Source organism: Hippopotamus amphibius, chromosome 16 (genome assembly GCF_030028045.1).
Source record: "Hippopotamus amphibius kiboko isolate mHipAmp2 chromosome 16, mHipAmp2.hap2, whole genome shotgun sequence".
Lineage (NCBI taxonomy): Eukaryota > Metazoa > Chordata > Mammalia > Artiodactyla > Hippopotamidae > Hippopotamus > Hippopotamus amphibius.
This window is the reverse complement of record NC_080201.1, coordinates 29058198-29077867: the sequence shown is the minus strand read 5'-3', so window position 1 is coordinate 29077867 and position 19670 is coordinate 29058198. Positions and strand designations below refer to the sequence as shown.

The following is a 19670-nucleotide window of genomic DNA, read 5'->3' as shown; positions in this document are numbered from 1 at the left end:
TAAAATCCCCCAAAGGCGGCCGTTCTCAGGTTTCAAGTAGTCCTCAAGCTAAGTGTGCTGTAGCTGGTATAATTTAAACAAGGTTGAGCAGGTCTGAGAGATGTTAGGCTGTTTTCAGAAACACTTCTCTACCGGAACTGTTGCTACATCAGTGAATCATGTGAGTGGGAGCACCAAGCGCTGTTAGGCTTTTCTTTGTCTCTCTCTCCATCCTCTGTCCCTCAGCACAGAGACACGATTATCAGGGCATGGTGCCTTGGCTCAGGATCCTGGTCCCCCATGTGGTTCAGCCATTGCTCCTCAGGCTCTTTGTTTTCTCTGAGCATTTTAATTTTCCCACCCAGCATTACCACCTTCAGACCTTAGGAAGCCACCTTGATCCTTTGTTTTCCTTCTGGCTCTACTTGGTTAATCCTTGTGAGTCCAGATCCTTCACAGCTGCTAATGCCTCTGATTTGTGCCGGGGTGTTTTTGCCGCCTCCTCACTAGTTGGAGTTGGTCACAGAGGGGTTTGTGGCTGTGCCCTTGTGCCCTAACTGTTGTCCCCCTCGTTGGTAGGGCCCGTGCCATTCATCCACTCCCCGTGGACACTCCTCCTAGCTCTCAATTGGCCAGCAGGGGTTGTCATGAGTGTGCAATAGACCCTCTTTATTTCAGAGACAGGGTGCTGGATCTCTCTCTGTTGGCTCAAGAAGAGAAAGCCAAGCTGAATACACAATTGCAGCTCTTTGCCGCTGAGCCCATGCAGCTGCCAATGGCCTTGTAGTGTGGTCACCCTCTGTCAACAAAATAATACTTCATTAGGAAGTCAAGGTAATTCAGACTTGGTACGGCAGAGAGAGAACAGCTTTTTATACTAAATTAATTATTTAATAGCTACATGAGATGAACGCCATCAGACATATTAAACTTGCTAGCCTCCATTCCTTTGTTAAGAAAAATCTGGAACTCCAAATGGTTTTTTATTGCTTTTGGCACAGGCACAGACAGTTTATAAAGTGTTATATCAGGCTTTCACTAAATTTTTGTAATGTAAGTTTTATAACTCTTCAGCCATAAAGAACCTAATGTATATAGTGGTATTTATTTGCTACCTACAAGTCAGCAAATTATGAGTCAAAATTTCTTACAGTTTATAAAAACATTAGGGTTTTTTTTAATGGGTGTAAGTATGTCACTGCTCATGACTGCTTTTTCTTCAGTAAACCTGATCCTTAACATTAGTGCTTGACTTGCACCATGCTGCAGTTTTCGGCTTTATGTGTGTAAGCCATCCCATTTCTTTTATTATTCTTTTCATTTAGTTTTTTTAGAATTATCTTGTTCCATTAATTCCTTTAGCAGCACTTGGAGCTATTTGGGATTTTCCTATGCACAACTATTGTACGCTTATTTTCTTTTTCACTCTAGTAGCATCACTCTCTGATGGCATCCTTTTTAAGCATTTGTCCCTTTTGATAAAGAGACTATTTCAGATAATTGTACTCACTTAAAAAATATTTTTGCTGATGCTAATCCACTGACAGTATAACATATACAGTATTTCAAGTGATGTGATGCACCAAGTGGCAAAGTAGACGTGGTCCCAAATTATTTTGGGGGTATAAGGCTGAAAATGTTGAGAAAATTTAGAGTTGATCTGTTTCCTGCCACATTCCAGATCTAAAGCAGGATATGCATTTCTTAGCTCTCAAGGAATTTAGGCTGCTTCTTCAACTGAGGCCCTTTCCAGCATGTGAGTTGTCTTCATTCAAGTTGGAAAAGACCATAGTGGGAATCTGTTTGTCCTGGTTGCTACAGGACTCTTATCTCTTTTCCAACCTCTGCTTTTAAATACTTCCAGTGATGGGAAAGTCATTACATTTGTTAAATTGAATTGTGTTTATTTTTCATTATAAAAATGCTACATGATTATTATAGAAATTTTGGAAGATGCCAAAAAGAGGACCTGAGAAAAGGAGCGGTCCCCTCTCTCACATCCAGAGGCTTCTGGTACCTTGTTGTATTTCCTGACTGCCACCCACACCCCTGCTGCCTTTTTGGGACATATGAATATTTTGTTTAATATTTGTCTTTTACACAGCTTATGATCCAAATGTGTACAATATATGGTTTTATATAGTTTGCTTTTAAAATTTTTTGTCAGTATCATTTTTTATAACTACATCAATTTCCATTGGGTCTGTTCTTCTGTGATTAACATTTAGGTGTTTTTCTCTGTGTATGTGTCTCTCTCATTTTCTGTCTCTCACTCTCGCTCTCTCTCAATCAGTTATTATACTTAATCTGGTGTTGAACATATGAAGCACCTAACTTTTTCAGGCAATCTGTTCTGTTTTGAACAAGAAACATATTTAGAAACTTCTTCATTATATTAATCCCATGTTTGGAGATCTATAATTTGAACCATTTAATCTTAATATGAAAACAATTTTAAAACACTATAAAGGATTTTAAGAAGCATGCTAGCAAATAAATAAAGAGGAAATGATAGAAAATCATTTGCAGCCACCAGTGTGACAGTGGGCTCAGCAAGGACCATCAGTGGAAACTAATGGGTGAAAGATTATTGAACAGAATATTCGTACAACGTCCAAGTATTAGCCCAGAGTACTTATTAATTACAAAGGGGAAAGGAGTTGCTTTTACAGCGGTGAAATCTGGTGGACAGCACCTTTAACCAAGTGATCAAATTAAATGTTACCAAGAATGGGGCAAAATGGTGTGACCTGCCTCATTGTGGCAGTACCAGCATCATCTGTGTAGGTGGGATTCTTGGCAAAAAAGTTGAACCTGAATTAGGTCATGAGAAACTATTCAGCTTGTGGGACATTGTACTAGGTAGCTAGCCTGGATTCTTTTTAAAAGGTCAGTGTCGGGACTTCCTAGGTGGCGCAGTGGTTAAGAAAACTCCTGCCAATGCAGGGGACGTGGGTTCAATCCCTGCTCCAGGAAGATCCCGCATGCCGCGGAGTGACTAAACCCATGCGCCACAACTGCTGAGCCTGTGCTCTAGAGCCTGTGAAGCACAACTACTGAGCCCGTGTGCCACAACTACTGAAGCCCATGTGCCTAGAGCCCGTGCTTCGCAACAAGAGAAGCTACGGCAATGAGAAGCCCACGCAGCACAACGAAAAGTAACGGCCTCTCACCGCAACTAGAGAAAGCCCATGTGCAGCAATGAAGACCCAACACAGGCAATTAATTAATTAATTTTTAAAAAATAAAATTTTAAAAAGGTCAGTGTCATGAAAAAAAGGTAGTAGAATTACCCTAGATTAAGGGAAATGGAAGTGGCGTGACAACTAAATTTCATGTATTCCCTTCACTGGATTCTGGATTTAAAACAACAAATTATAAAGGATGTTATTAAGAAATTTGAATATGTGTTATATTTTAGATAATAGTACGTTAATGTTAAATTCCTTTTTTTTATATAAATCTATTTATTGGCTGCATTGGGTCTTTGTTGCTGTGCGCGGGCTTTTTCTAGTTGTAGAGAGCAGGGGCTGCTCTTTGTTGCAGTGCGTGGACTTATTGTGACTTCTCTTGTTGCGGAGCACAGGCACTAGGCAGTAGTTGTGGCACATGGGCTCAATAGTTGTGGCTTGCAGGCTCTAGAGCACAGGCTCTAGTTGTGGTGCATGGGCTTAGTTGCTCCACAGCATATGGGATCTTCCCAGACCAAGGCTTGGACCCGTGTCCCCTGCATTGGCAGGTGGATTCTTAACCACTGCGCCACCAGGGAAGCCCTAAATTTCTTGGTGTCATAATAGTATTGAAGTTAGGTAGGAAAATGCCCTAACTAGGAGATACATGGTAAAGTGTTTACAGATGAAGCAGCCCCTGATTTCTATACTTCTATGACATTTTTAAATGGTTCAGAAAAAAAAGATGTGTGTATATCTACATATATAAAGAGAGAAAAAACACGCGTACAGATGTTAACAATTGACGAATCTAAGTGTATATGAGCATTCATTGGACTATTCTTTTAATTTTTTGTAGGTTTAAAATTTTTCAAAATAAAGAATTTGAAAAGATCCCAGTAGAGCAATAGGCTGTGAGCTGGAGCAATTATTATTCGGCACATTAGCCCTTAATGTATTTGAAGTCCACAATTATGTTGCCCCAGGGATTCTTTTGAGTATCTGCAGTGATGAGAAATCTCCACAGTGATCCATTGCCCACTGAATAAATAGTGTGGTTTGCTTCATTAAGCATGCACTGTTTCCTCTTCTGTGTTAGATTGAAGTTGGGCCCTGCCCTGTGGAGTTCACAGTCTAGTGTTGTGGGTATGGACATAGATATGTGTAATATGTGTTTTCAACTTCCTTTTTTTTGGCTTTTAAATTTTTTTCAGTTATAAGAATTACACTCTTGTGACTGTCTTTGGCAACTTGCATCAGGCCCAGCTGGGCGGCGTGCCTGGGACTTACCAGTTGGTTCGAAGTTTCCTGAACATTAAACTTCCGGCTCCCTTGCCTGGACTTCAGGTACTGGCATGTTTCTCTATGTGATCAGTTACTTCCCCAGAGCAGTCTCTCTCGGTTGGGCGTTTTCAGTTTAAATGAGGTTATGTGTGGAAACTGCTATATGGAGAGGAGGCCAGAGCGGGGTGGGGAAAGAAGCGAGGACACTTTGGGAGACTGGAGTGCAGGTGTCCAGGTGATGATGGTGGTTGCTCAGCTCAAGGTGGAGGAGGGTGCAGGGGGATGGTGTCATTGGGTTCTGGACATGTTTTGAAAGTAGACCCAATAGAACTAGAAGAACTTGGATGTGGCACAGTCAGGGCTGACTTCTGAGATTGTTGACTCAAACAGCTGGAAGAACAGAGTTAGACATGGTTCCTAGAATGTGCCTTTCTTCTCAGCTCACAGTCAGTTACAGTCAGATACGGGCTGTGTGCAAGTGCTGAGCCAGAGCTTTGTGTCAGGGGTGGTGGGATACACAGGAGGCTGGTTTCATACAGAAGGTGAGGCCCATACTTGCGCTTGAAGAGTAGGGGCTTGCCAGCCAGGGGTCTGGGAAAAGGGTATTCCAGGAGAGGGAGCAGTGTAAACAAATGCGTGGCGGCAGGAAGGGGTATCTGGCGTATCGGGTGTGTGGTTGAGCTGGGCCAGCTTGGGGCCAGCTGGTGAAGGCCTTGAGCACCAGGCTAAGCACTTAGGTAGTAAATAGCTCAGAGGGGTTTAAGTGAGGAAGTGACACAATCAGATCTGGGTTTCAGAAAGAGTCCTGCCAAGGGAAGGGTGGAGGGGCCAAGAAAGGAAGTCTGAGGTCCACTTTTCTGGAGGAGTTGGGGAGAAACAGAGAGAGGAGTAACCACAGGGTGCTGGGCAGGTGTTGACAAAGCCACTTTTAGGAGAGAGAAGCTCTAGTGCTGGGAGAGTGGGAACAGAGCTGCTTTCTTAGATTCCCCATTGCATAATGTAGCACAGTGTCCAAAACAAAGATACTCACTAAGTGAATAAACAGCTAACGGGTGATTAGAAGTGCCAGAATCCGTTTAGCTAAACATTAATGGTTAACATTTTATAAACTCGAATATGGTGATTGTCTTTTATTGGTCAGTGAACATCTTTAGCCTGAGTGCACATCTGTAAATTATCACAGAAGAACATGTCACCCTATTGCTTTGGGTACTGGGGTTCCAATGGAGAACCAGCTGGCTGACTTGGAATCCTGTGGGGCATACAGTGCTGTGGAGGAAAGGCTCTCGAGCCAGACTGCCGCTTACCAGCTTACCTTGGAAGATGGTTTAACATCCCCATGCCTCAGTTGGTTTGTAAAACAGAGGAAGAGGCCATTCATGGCCCCTACCTAGTGGAATAGTGAGATTAAATGACTTAATACAAGAAGAGGACTTAGCCGAGGGCCAGCACATCGAAAGCCGCCCGTTAGCTTTTGTTTGCCTGTTTATTTAAGCACCTTTCCTCTTTTAGGATGGAGAGGTGGAAGGCCATCCTGTGTGGGCATTAATTTATTACTGCATGCGCTGTGGAGACCTACTTGCCGCCTCACAGGTGGTCAACCGAGCCCAGCACCAGCTGGGAGAGTTTAAAACTTGGTTCCAGGAGTACATGAACAGCAAGGACAGAAGGTACAGTGAATAAGACGGTGCATCTGGAAGAAGCCACGTGGAATCAACAGGGTGGCCCACACTGGCATGGCTCTCTTTTCCTTGTGCATGGCTCCAGATAAGTTTCTGCTTGGGAGAAAAATGAAGTTTAGAAAGCAAGTAGAACTCTGGAGAATAATAGTTGAAAACATTAAAAGAGCCCCATTCTGACACTACATCTAGACTTAAAAGTCCCAGGCACATCAAGGGTGCTTTATAAAATGAAACTTTATTGTATTACACTTATTCACACTTAGTGCTTTTCTGATTGACCCAAATGAAAATATGTTGTTATACAATTCATAGCTCAAAGGCCAGAATTAGAAGTTAAGCAAACTCGAGATATAATCATTGAATTAATTCACTATGGTTTTTGGTTTTTGTTTTAGTTCTCTTTCATTAAGGAATTGCTAAGCATTAGTTTTTCTCTGGTTTTTGTTAATGTAATAGGACTTAAGTTCATATTCGAACCCAGTTTAAATATATGTACATGTATGGTGGTTACCCCAGTTATACGTGTGGAAAACCAGAGTTACTATTTTTGGCAGTGTCATTAATGCCATGTCCAGAAATTGTCTTAAACCGTAAAGCCCTGTCTTGCTCATATTCGAGAGTGTAAAGTAAAGTAGTGACGGTGTCTTAGGGTTCCCCGAGGAGACCATGAGGCACGGATTTGAGTGCAGGGAGTTTATTTGGGAGGTGATCTCACAGGGGTAAGGGAGTGGAGAGGCCAGAGTGGGGCTAAGGCAGTTAAGGGACAGACTCACGCTTGCCCATCACTACTTGAGGGCTGCTGGGGAAGCGGGTGGAGGATTAATTCCCCAGACCTTCTCATGTGCTCCTGTCAGCCACTGCTAGAGGAAGCCAGCGGCAGAGACACAGGTGCTGGTAGCTGCAAGTCAGGTTAAAGTGACGGTACCTGGGAACATGGGTGGGACAGTGTCTGTTACCCTCCGTGAAGGAAGGCTTCATGACTCTGTTGTGTGGTTGGGACCTGGGTGCTTTCAGATGCCCTTGAAGACCTTTAGCATGTGTGTGTGTCTGTCCCCTTGCATCTCCAGATTGTCCCCAGCTACAGAGAACAAGCTCCGACTGCATTACCGCAGGGCCCTCAGGAACAACACGGACCCCTACAAACGGGCCGTGTACTGTATCATTGGCAGATGCGATGTCACAGACAACCAGAGTGAGGTGGCCGACAAAACCGAGGACTACCTGTGGCTGAAGGCAGGCACTGCTTCCCTTGCCCAGCGGGGCATTCACCCCTTCCCCCTGCCCCCTGCTCAGTCTGCGCACAGATGTTACTGCTTAATGTACAGTGCCAATATGGTGACCAGACTAGTGGACTTCCTGTCTCCTGGCCCGTTTTTTATTGTGTAATATTCCCAACCAGTAACACAGCCGTTAGCATAGTCTCAAGCACAGCTGCTAACCAGCTACAAGTCCGCGTCTAGCTCAGGAAGTAGTTTGTACCAATGCCTGTGTTTCTCTTGGGGGTTTAGTTGAACCAGGTGTGTTTCGATGACGATGGCACCAGCTCCCCACAAGACAGGCTCAGTCTCTCTCAGTTCCAGAAACAGTTGTTGGAAGACTATGGTAAGATACCCTGAACAGAACTACCTTCCCTCTCTTGTCCACCAAAGGTGGACACTTAGCTTTGCTCTGGGAAAATCCTTCATCTCTGAACTCTCTCTCTCCTTCAGAACCCTGTGGATCTTCAAAACACAACACAACAAAACAGAAATTTCAAATTCAAGTAGAGGCCACGCATGTGGGCTTAAGCAGAGTATGTGACTTACATGGTCATTGACAGTAAACTTTCCTGTAGTTCTTTGAACTGCTGTGGTAGACGTTGGCTCAGGGAGAGACATAAGAGGACTTGGCTACTGCTTCCTTGGAGATCTTGCAGTGACTGTATCTGAGCACAAATAAGGGAGAAATAGCTTTTCTTTTTTTCATTCTCTCACTGTTTAAAAATTCTGGGAAGGAGAGAAGCTTCCAACTAGTGGTCCGCAATGTTGAATGCAGATTATCTGTGAATCTGAGTGAACTGAAGCTTTGAAATCATTTCTCTCCTTATCGAGTGACTCTTATTAGGATAAAGGAGATAAACAGTTCCTTTCGTATTCCATTTTAAGGTCCTGAACTCTGTTTCTCTCCCACCTAACGCAAGCAGTTTGGGTTTTAGAACACAGCCCCCGCTCGCCAGTTGTGAGATCGATCCGGAGGCTGTGGAAGCAGGGCGAGGCTGAAGTGGCGTCCACTGTGTCCAGAGCCCCCACATCCGTTCAGGCTCAGGCTGGTGCTCTTGTCCCACCCAGCAAGTCCTTTAAGCACACAGAGCTTGTGGGCTCAGGGCTGCCAGTAGCCTGGCTCCTTCTGAATCAGCTTGACCTCCTCTCCCCGCAGGCGAGTCCCACTTCACGGTGAACCAGCAGCCCTTCCTCTACTTCCAAGTGCTGTTCCTGACAGCACAGTTTGAAGCTGCCATCGCCTTCCTCTTCCGCATGGAGCGGCTGCGCTGCCATGCCGTCCACGTGGCGCTGGTGCTCTTTGAGCTGAAGCTGCTTTTAAAATCCTCGGGACAGAGTGCTCAGCTCCGTGAGTATTTGTTGGCAGTGGCCCATCCGTAACACATCGCCCATCGGGTGGTGGTGGGCACATAGCTGCAGCCAACGAGGATTTGGGCAAATGGTGCCAATCGCTTCAGAGCGTTGTGGACAGTTGGGCTTCTGGGGTGATTAGTGTGAGGGTTCTTGCCTTTCCCCCTTCCATTAGTATTCCCCGGGGTGTTTGATATATAAAGTGCTGTGCTAAGTACTAGTTTCGTGGCCAGTGAGTCAGGTCACCTGGAGGATGGTGCAGGAGAAACAGTCCCTAGAGTCATGAGACTGGTTCCCATTAAGGCTCTAATTGGAGACATTGGAAGGCGCTCCCAGCCATCTTCTGTGCTTGCCTGCATGGGGCGGGAGTCAGGGGAGGGAGAAAAGATACATGTGCATGAATGGCTCCAGCTTCCTTGGTAGCACAGCAGACTCACCCCAGAGCCCATGCCGTAATGGTCAGTTGTCGCCATCTTTTCATTCAGAAACCAGCATACTAGTAATTTACTACAAAATGCCACTTTCCCCACTCTACTTGGGACAAAATTGAGGACGGGGTGGAGAAGGGGATTGGCCTAAGCTCACGCAGGTTACATTGGCTGGGCTGCAGGAATAGGTGCCGCTGGGTCTTTGGGTTGAGTTCCCACAGTTCCTGGTTGCCTGGGTCAGAAGGGCCGTGTAGTTGTGACTAGTTCTGTCCCCCTTGGTGCAGTCAGCCATGAGCCTGGCGACCCTCCTTGCACGCGGAGGCTGAACTTTGTGCGGCTACTCATGCTCTACACCCGGAAATTTGAGTCCACGGACCCGAGAGAGGCCCTCCAGTACTTTTACTTCCTCAGGTTAGACTGGCTTTTGACCATTTACTTCAGCTGGTTTTGATTTCTGTCATTATGAGAATGGCGATTAGAGACCATGAGGCCACACGAGAAACCAAGTGGGTTTTGTCCCCTTCTAGGGATGAGAAAGATAGTCAAGGAGAAAACATGTTTCTGCGTTGTGTGAGCGAGCTGGTGATAGAAAGTCGAGAGGTATGTCTGTTAACTTTTCTCCATCCCCCGTGATTTCCAGTATACGAGTTCTCATGCTGATGTGATACCAGATGGTCAGCTCAGTGGGAGTTTGGTGGATGTGGCTGGCGGAGGCAGAGCTTAGAGTTTTCTTTGGTCTCTGACAATGAAGATGTTGATTCAGTCTCACTATTCTCTAGTCTGTGCAGGACTTCTCCCCCCTTCCCTAGTCCTCTCTTGTCTCCAAAGAATTGTGGATTATGTATATATCCTCACCCAGGACACAGAGTAAACTTTTTTTTGTCTCCGCAGTTCGATATGATCCTTGGGAAACTAGAGAATGATGGAAGTAGAAAGGTGAGTTAAACGCACCCCTAGAGATGTGTTAGTTTGCAGTTGGGGATTTATAATTGTCAAAAGAATACAGTTAGATTTTAGAATTCAAAATACTAAAGACGCAAATCTGAATGAAGTTGCTTACTTTTAAAAACAAAGAATGAAAATTACAGGCCTCAAGTGATGACCTTGATTTTACACACATTTATTTTTCTCCTTAAAATATGTAAATTTGTGGTCAGATAGCTTTTTTCGTTATGTTCAGAATACTTATCTGGTCACACCTGCCATTTTTTGAGCTGAGAAGGCTACATTTCTGTCCTTCTTGGCTCAGAAAATATGCAAGAAGGGAATTGATTACTGCACCTCTTTCCCTAGATGGGAAAGTTAGAAATGCACTTGACCTCTTTCAAAAGGTAGTTTCTGAGGGCTCAGAATTCTACACTGACCCCAGAGATGCAGCTGCTCCCGTGAGCCTTAGTGATTCCCTGAAACCCATCACCGCTGTTGGGCAGTGTAGAAGGGGCAGAGGCCCTGGTGTCAGAGACCCCTCCTGACCCACTCGGGCACTCTCCTTGTGCCTCTCTCAGGGACTCACTTTCCTTGCTTGTAAAAATGGGCAGCTTAGAGCCAGCAGTCTCGAGATGAGCTCCTACTGCTCACACCATCCAGCTCAGAAGAAAGACGGGTGGCAGTGCTGGTGACAGTGGCCATGCTCGTGGAGCAGTGACAACTGCCAGGCCCTGTGCTGAATGCTTGAGGCCTATTTTCTCACCTAATTGCCACAAGAACCCGACAGGGTGGGACCCATTATCTGCTTTCCAAGGGAGGAAGTGGAGACAAGAAAGCTTAATTATTTTCACCAAGATCACACAGCTTGTAAGAAGGTGAGCTGGGGGACTTCCCTAGTGGTCCCATGGTTAAGACTCCATGCTTCCAATGCAGGGGCCACGGGTTCGATCCCTGGTTGGGAAACTATGATCCCACGTGCCACTCGGCATGACCAAATAAAAAAAATGTGAGCTGGAATTCGAACCCCATCCTTCTTGACCCCAGAGCCCATGCTCTTCACTGATCTCTTGTGTAGTGGCATAGATCACCCAACTTGGTCCAGGGCTAATGGAGAATCAGACGTCACACAATCTCCCCTCTCTATTCACGGACATCTCTCATACTTCTTGACCATTTGGTAGCTGTTGAGTGACAATGCTGATTATTTTTTGTTTTTGTTTTTGTTTTTTTAAGTATCCTGACACCACTTGCCATATATTTTTTCAGGACTGGGTTGCTTTTGCCATCTGTCTTAGAAAGCAGATTCAAAATCTCTCAGATATTTTCTCTAAGCCTCCTGACCTTTTCTCCCTAGTGCCTACTCATGAGCAAAATTAAAATCATTGATGGTTTCACCAACTCTCTAGGTCATTTTGGAAAATTAGAAAGCACAGAGTCTGCTGCCTGTGAGTCTGCCTCTTCATGGGTAGTTTCCTTGGTCCTTTTCATATGTTTAATAGGCCCTTATATCTTCAAGAAAGCCAGGGTCTGGCTGATGAAATATATGCATTGCCCAGGGCAAGCATTTTCAGTTAAAGTAGTTTTCGGATTCCAATTGCTTCTCTGTGTTTAAAATAATAGCTCTGTTCCCTTCATTTCTCTCTTCCTCCCCTCCATAATTTGTCTTGTCAGCCTGGAGTCATAGATAAGTTTACAAGTGACACAAAGCCTATTATCAACAAAGTTGCTTCCGTGGCAGAAAATAAAGGACTGTTTGAAGAAGCAGCAAAGCTTTATGACCTTGCCAAGGTAAAATGTGCTCCTTTCCTTCTTTTGCACTTAATAGATCTGTCAGCCTTTTGGCATTAAATGCACAAACATTTCAGTGGTGCCATTGTTGTATGCCTCTCCTTGCTGAGGCATTTTCTCCTAGTGCTTAGGCAGTTAATGGTCCAGTCAGGGTGAAATTCCCATTTTACAGAATTATTTCTGCCCATAAGGTATTTCTGGCCAAACAAGAGCAGCATATTGAAAGGCTATCCCGCGGGCATTGAGCTATAGTCTCACTCGGCAGCAGAATAAGCATCCATTGCGTTTAGGTGGTGAAGCTGCTAGTGGAAACGCCTGGTGCTCACCCTCCGGGCAGCCACACACACACTGGTGCTCGGTGTGTGATAAGGAACAAAACTAGCCGAGACATTTTGAGAGAACTGGAGTAAGTAGTTCTCTGTGAGAACATACAGGGAATACTGATGACTGTGTGGCCTGAAGAAGATCACATCTCTCCTTTTATCAGCTGAGAAACATGGGCCAAAAAAAGGGTTATAATTCATTTTTTTAATTTAAAAATGTTTTGACTGAGGCCTGATTAAAAAGTAGGAAAATGTACAGATGTTCAGTGTACAGCCTGATGGATTTCCCACAGGTATAGATCTGTGTCTTCACCACCCAAATCAAGATACAGAACAAAAGTTCCCTCTTTTGTTTTGGTTATTTAGTTTTTTCCTCTTACTGATTATTTTTAATTGATTCCTTTCTTAATTAAAAAAATAAAACAAACAGAACGCTGACAAGGTGCTGGAGCTGATGAACAAACTGCTCAGCCCTGTTGTCCCCCAGATCAGTGCGCCACAGTCCAACAAGGAGAGGCTGAAGAACATGGCACTCTCCATCGCGGAACGGTAAGGCCAGAGCCGGCTCCGAGCGGCCCCGGGACTCCCAGCGCCAGGCAGCCCCCAGCGCCCATGCAGAGTGGCTCTACTGACACCCTGCCACCAGCACTGACAGTGGGAGAGTTCCTGTTCCCCCACATCATAACCAACTGTCACTTGGCACTGTCACTTGGTAAACATTTTTGCCAAAAAGAAGGGTATGAAAGGGTATCTCAACATTTTAATGCTGTACATGAGATTTAATTCTAGGCATTATATGCATCTGTGTGCCATTAGCAGCCATCTCAAAGGCATTTTGGAACAAAGCCAGTGATGGATGGATGGATGGATGGATAGGTGGATGGGGGAGTTCTTAGAGACATAGTGGCCAGTGTCTCAGAATCTACCTTCCTCCCCATGAGTTAGTGGAGTTATCATACTTGAACCAGTGTAACTCCCGGACTGGGGCAATAGTCGTCACTTTTAGTGCCCTCTACAGATACTAATAAAGTGACCCAGTGAAAACTGGGTTGGAGGTGCTTGCGGAGATGGGGGCTGAGGCTAGAGAACTGTGCTTCATACAAAACATTTATAGGTGGATTTCTGTCAAATCCATCATCAAATGCTTGGCCATTTCAAAAGAAACACTGTTTTCCACTCCTTAGTTCACCTCATCTAGAGAGTTTAGGAGGTTTTGACATTTTTTAGGTGCTATCCTCAAGTTATAGATTGCACAGAAATTCTTGATACACCCCTGTCCTCCTTCCCCCTTTTTTGTCCTTCAGGTATAGGGCTCAGGGAATCAGTGCAAATAAATTTGTGGACTCCACATTCTATCTTCTGTTGGACTTGATCACCTTCTTTGACGAGTATCACAGTGGCAATATTGACAGAGCCTTTGATGTAAGTTTCAGGAGGGTTGTTTGAAGTGCAGGTTAATGTATGCCCTGGAAAAATCAAAACACTTCGTGAGATTCATTTAAAACAAAGGAAATGTCACCAATGTGCCTGTTAAGTGAACAAGGACAAGTATGATCCTGGGAATTTAAAAGGGATTTCTATGTTGCTCTTTTTTCCTTTTTCTTTTTTCTATTCCTTTCTTCTTTAGTCTAAAAACAGAGAGGTTTCTCAGAGTAATTTGAAATCTTTGAATTGTAAAACTGCCTCAGAAAATGAGGATAGGAATTGAGTCAGTCAGCAAGTTAGAATCAAAGCCTTTGAACAAGGGGAGTAGCATTTCCTATTAAGAAACCCACTATGAACATGTTAGATGCTGACTGTGTGTTTGAGGACATGAAATGACTATGGTGGTTATATCATATGGGGCTGGTGGGTTTTATTTTAAATAGATAATTGATCGCTTGAAGCTGGTGCCCTTGAATCAGGAAAGTGTGGAAGAGAGAGTGGCTGCCTTCAGAAATTTCAGTGATGAGGTGAGTCCTTTTTTTCCTGAGTTATAAAATTCTTTTTTTCCCCCACTTCCACTGAAAGCTTTTGTTTTAATGTAGCCAGTAACTTTAAAAGTCCTAGTACAGTCACCATCTAGACTGAGTTTTCTAAGACGAGTCCAGTTGCAGGTATCCTAGGCTGGTTTTTCCATGAGTATGCATATCCCCATCAGATTATTGTCTGAGTTCTGGCTCAGAAAATGCACTCACTTCAGTGTTCTTGGGAGAAACAGGTTTCTTGTTGCTCCTGTGAGATCTGTTTTAATTCTCTGTTATCCACTTGGTATAAAGGGTGATCTTGTCTAAGTCGTTCCATTGGGTGCGTGAAACATGCATCATGATTCACTTCCTTCTTTCCCTTCTGTGAACCATTTTGTCTCAAGAAGCAGGTGCATTGACCATGGACTCAGTTAGCCCAAGAGCCCCAGAGCTACTCTCTCTGCAGGGTTTCTAGCATGTTGCCAGTGCTTAGCCCAGGGGTGCTCGACTGGGCTGCACACTGGAGTTGCTGGGAGACCTTTGCAAAATCTTTGTGTCCAGGCCCAGAAATTCTGGTTTCACTGATCTGAACTGCTAGCCCAGAGCTCCCCTGGTTATTCCCACGTGCAGCTAGGGTAAGACTTTTCTCTAGCACCACAGGCACTCAGGGCCAACTACCTGGTTCCGGGATGTTCCTAACAGTGTTTCAGTTTAAAACTATTACTTGGTAATCACATTCCTTTTATGAAAGCACGTGTCTGTTCTAGAGGAAGAAGGCAGGCCAGCTTCTGCACATGTGGTGGGGCGGTTACCTGCTGTGGTACACACAGTTCAGGAGGTCTTGCCTCTTGCCAACCTTCCCTTCATACCTGATACAGTTCCACCCCTAGGCACTCCTTCTTTTGTTGTTTCTTGCCCTCCCCTGGTTACATCATTCATTGTTTTCATGGACTGAAGTGGTGTATCAGGGCCTGTCCTCATAGACATTCCCAGGGACTCTGCTCAGGCTGTGCAGGTCCCATGGAGACAGTCTGGTGGGTCTGAGACAGTGGGAGTGGTGGGGACTGGAGAACCAGTGTGTGCGTCCCTGCCTGCTGACATTCCAGGGCAGGCTTTTGCTAATCACTCTGCTGGCCAGACAGAGTTGGCATGCTTTTTGCTCACTGCCCTGCCTAGGAGGACTGGCAGAAAGAAGGGAGCAGGAGAGTGACCCACCTGATCTTCTGAGTAGCGTTGCCTGAGCTTTGCTTTCACGCTTGACATTTCGGTGCCATCAGCTCTGTTCTGGTGGCTGTGTGACGCTCCACCTGACAGCTGTGGGGATGTGGCATGACCAGGCCTGCCTGGAGCACTGCTTCCCCCTCCCCCAACCTGTTGTCTGCCCCAGAGCTTGGTTCTTTCTCCTTACTTCTTGTGTGTCTCTCTGTGCAGATCAGGCACAACCTCTCAGAAGTGCTTCTCGCCACCATGAACATCTTGTTCACACAGTTTAAGAGGCTCAAGGGAACAAGTCCGTCGTCGGCATCCAGGCCCCAGCGAGTCATCGAGGACCGTGATTCTGTAAGATCCCAGCACTGGCCAGAACCATCGCTGAGAACCGCCTTTCTGGTTTGCTGTGTATTGCACCTCAAGAGACCACTGCTCATGACCCTGAACTGCTCGTTTCTTTACTACCTGGCAGCTGGGGAAAGCTTGTCGGGGACTGCTGGCAGAAGTCAAACCTTAAGGGGGTTCTTACACTTCTCAAGCAAAAAAAAAAAGAGAGAGATGTGCCACGTCAGCGAATATCACCTTTAAAAACATCAAAGTGCTAGTTTATACTCATTCCATAAGAATTCCTGTCCATTTTAAAATGTAAGGTCACTTTATGAGTCTCAGTTCAGCACTTTCGTGAAAACCATACTTACTTTTGGTCAGCAATCTGATGCAAACCCTAGTTTCTGCTCTTATCTCACAGTGACTCCAGAGAGGTACCCAGGGCAGTTGTTATCCCCATTTTACAGCTGAGGGAACTGAGGCCTGGGTCCGGACGCATCTTGCTTTTGTGAACCCCTCAGGTGATAGGTAAAGGACTGTATCTGGAAGCCGGGTCTGTCTGACACGTGGGCCAGTGCCCTTTCCATTGCCTGTGGGGCCTCCAGCATTGCCTGGGTCGCGCAGAGTCCAGGTAGATAGAACCCTGGGACTCAGCGTGTGGTGTACAGTTGATTTGACAAAAAGGGAAAGGTCTTTGACCGAATTAAACCATTAAACCTGGAGATGTTTTAGAATTACCTTCCGCTGAACATTTCCACTTGATGTTTGGTGAGACTCTCAGTTTGGTGTGTAACAGTCATACCTGATATTGGCAATCAAGAAACTAGAGCCTTGAAAATCTCTCTCCTGCCTCCAGGGATGTCTGTGGGTCCTCTCTGCTATTGTCAGGCACGGTCATTGTCAGAACGTCTGCCTCCTGAGTGATGGTGGGAATTTTCACCTCTGGCAGCACACGCAGCAGTGCTCGGGAGAGGTCCGCTGACGTGGTAGGCCCATCCACGTGTGCGTGAGAGGCGGCCGCTGGTCTGCCGTCTGCCCCGGGACAGGCCAGAAGAGCCTGCGCAGGAGATGTGCCAGCGGTGGGCTCACTGTGCTGGGGCCTTGGTAGCAGTGTTTGTGATGAAACGCCGAGCAGTGCTGTTGTGAATACGACTACTGAAGTGGTGGGCATTTCTGGTACTCTCTGTGCTGCTTACAAGTCAGAGCAGGGCTTGCTCACAGAGAGCAGAGCTGGTAGCCTGGCAGGCCCGTTTTCCACATCTGAAGGGAACTGACTGAAGATCAGCTGGACTCACATGCTGTGTGTTTTAGTCTCTCTTTTTTAGGCACTTAGTTTTTACATGTGACGGATCAAGCCATTCTCCTGTCTTCCTCTTACCCACCACTGTCCTTTGTAATGGGAGGAAGGGATGGATGGGGTCGAGGACAGACATGTGTAAAAGCTGCCTGCCCAAGAAGTGGCCTCATGGTTTAAGGTTGCAGTGCTGCCCAGGGTGGGAATGGGTCCCTTGGCCTGCACACCCCTAGAGATCACATAAAGTAGCTGCAGGTTTGGCATGAGAGCCCATGCATGTTTATGCACTTTTAAAGAAAATCTATTGGGTACTCTCATCATAAAGTACATTTCTTTTGGTTTGGACATTAATTAGGACCTGTACTTGCCAATTTACCTTACATATCAGGTAGAAGGCATTTGCCTTGCAGTTTTATTTGTGAATGGTCCTTAAGAAGCCTAGTAAGTGACCCTTGAATTTTCCTTAAAAGTCTCATTACTGATCCAAAAAGTAAGTGTAGACCTTCCCTTTCTATTCCAGATATGGTTTCTTTTCATGCTGATAAAAGCATCCAACACACCTCAATATGGTGCAACCTGAAGCTGTTCTCCTACTTTTCTTTATTCTTATTCAATAATTTGTCAGTTGGAAACCAGAGTGAAGGTTCCTATTTCTGTTATGGAAACACCTAAGTTAAAGTCTTTTTTCCTTCCTGGAGCAGTCCAGGAATACCGTAAATATTGTTGCCTGAGGAAAGACGGGCAAGCACTTCTGCCTGGAAGGAAGAAACGGAAGGAGTGAAAGGAAGGAAAGGGGGACGACGCAGGAGAGGAAGGAGCTGGAATGGACTGCACTCAGGCACAGCTGTTGCCTCTGGTAGTGCAGGTGCTTCGTGGGGGTTTTAGAAACCCGGGTCCCCACGGAAGCAGGTGGACAGAAACCAGCCAGGAGAGAGAGAGGCTCAGAGAAGTAGAGCAGGCAGTTTGAAGCACAGGGCCGTGTCAGCAGCTGGTCAGACGTGTCAGGCGGGGCAGCTTGCCTGGCAAACCCATCCATCTTTTGCTAAGCAGAAGGGCTTTGGAACTGGGGCCCCGGCAGCCGAGCTTTGCCAGCTCTGCACCATGCTGGAGGAACGTGACGGTGGAGGGTGAAACGGTCATCCACCCACTGGGAAGCTGCCCTGACACCAAGGGGTAGAAAATGGAAGGACGGGGTGGTGGTTCCCAGGACAACGCCCTGACCCGGAAGTTAACTGGGTTTCTTCTCTTCTTCCCCTTTTCTCAGCAACTCCGCAGCCAAGCCCGCGCCCTGATTACCTTTGCTGGGATGATACCCTACCGGACGTCTGGGGACACCAACGCGAGGCTGGTGCAGATGGAGGTCCTCATGAATTAAGTGCGATGCTCCGAGGGGCTCCAGGGCTGCTCGCTGTCAGTACCTCAGGCGTGTGGGCCCGCCAGGGTGGGGGAGGGGGGGTGTTTCTGGTTTTGTTTCTGTTGTCCTCGTTTTGTTTTGTTTTGTTTTGTTTGTATTATGTATTTTGTCAACACCAATAAATTTCTTTGATTTGCATTTCTTTTCACATTCTTTTATTTTCATTGTTTTTTTTTTTCCTTTGAAATTATGTTCAAATTTTTATTTGTGCGGGAGGAAGTGTCTTCACTAGTGCTTGGGCCAGAAAATGATAGGCTTCTACAGGCCTCTGTGATTTGGATAAAGTTGACCTTAAATGATTAAAAATTCACCCAAAATGAGCAAGGAAATGAAGCCTTTGGGAGTTGCTTTTATTTAGATACAACATTCCCTGTAGCAGGGTCGTGATTGGCTTTTACACATTTTTATTTGAATGTGAAAGCCAACCTCAGCCTCGGTGAGTAAAGAGTTGTGTGTGAAATACCAAGCACTCCATGTCCTCCTCCATCTTCTCTCCCCAGGATGTGCCTTGGGGTCTAGGGAGTCCAAGACCATCCTCCAAATTACCTGCCCTAATCCCAGGAATAATCATTTTGCTGTTCAGTTGCAATCTCATTGGAGATGAAAACAGACCTAGAAACCTATAGCCTCATAAATGAACATAGTCGGGGTCTCAGCTGGAGCTCAAGGAAGGGCAGACCTGGCCACTTCTCCCTCTGTAGCTGCCCCACTGCGAGGCGACTGCTTGGCTTTGTGTACGCCCCTCTTCAAGAGGACTTCTGAGCCCCTCTTTTCCCTCCTCTGGTGGTTGGTTCCTCTGCATGGACAGCCTCCCCTCTCCTTCCCTACTTGTGAAGCCAGTTGGCCGGGCCACCTCGTGAGTCTCATTCCATTGGACATCAGCACCGTAGGAGTGTGGTCCCTGAGGAAGGGTCATCCCCCATCATTGGCCCTGTTTCTCCTGAAGCCTTGGACTAAACTGGAGAGGCCATGAGGACGAGTGTTTGCTCCTGAGTGGGGCAACTGGGGCTAAAAGAAATTGGGTATGGTCGGCCCTGCTGGTTTTATGACCTGCTTCTGAGGCGGGCCCTCCCAGAAGGATGTTAAGATCCCGAGTCTGCAAAGGTGCTTTTTGCTTCGAGGGATAAGACTCTCTCTTGTCACAGGGTAAGGTTACCCTCACCACCCTCTGGTTATAAAAATACTAATTGTTGCCTTTCCTTGTAGTAAAGAGCTAATCTGTGAGTAATGGGGCCATCTGCTGCTCATCAGTTGGATCCCATTATATCCGTCAAGGATGTAGCCTGAGGG

General features: G+C 45.9%; 1 protein-coding gene across 1 annotated transcript in view; it reads left to right on the top strand.

Moving 5' to 3' along the window:
* The window catches only part of NUP93 (nucleoporin 93), a 105581-nt gene extending 87063 nt beyond the window's left edge, over positions 1–18518 (top strand). The window contains exons 9-22 of the mRNA XM_057712257.1: positions 4364–4496; positions 5946–6103; positions 7183–7348; positions 7624–7717; positions 8531–8722; positions 9437–9563; positions 9680–9752; positions 10044–10088; positions 11751–11867; positions 12621–12739; positions 13495–13612; positions 14059–14142; positions 15568–15696; positions 18231–18518. Of these exons, the coding sequence (XP_057568240.1) occupies positions 4364–4496; positions 5946–6103; positions 7183–7348; positions 7624–7717; positions 8531–8722; positions 9437–9563; positions 9680–9752; positions 10044–10088; positions 11751–11867; positions 12621–12739; positions 13495–13612; positions 14059–14142; positions 15568–15696; positions 18231–18341 (1666 nt within the window). The 3' untranslated portion in view covers positions 18342–18518. The remainder of the gene's footprint in view (positions 1–4363; positions 4497–5945; positions 6104–7182; positions 7349–7623; positions 7718–8530; positions 8723–9436; positions 9564–9679; positions 9753–10043; positions 10089–11750; positions 11868–12620; positions 12740–13494; positions 13613–14058; positions 14143–15567; positions 15697–18230) is intronic.
* The last annotated feature ends 1152 nt before the right edge of the window (positions 18519–19670 follow it).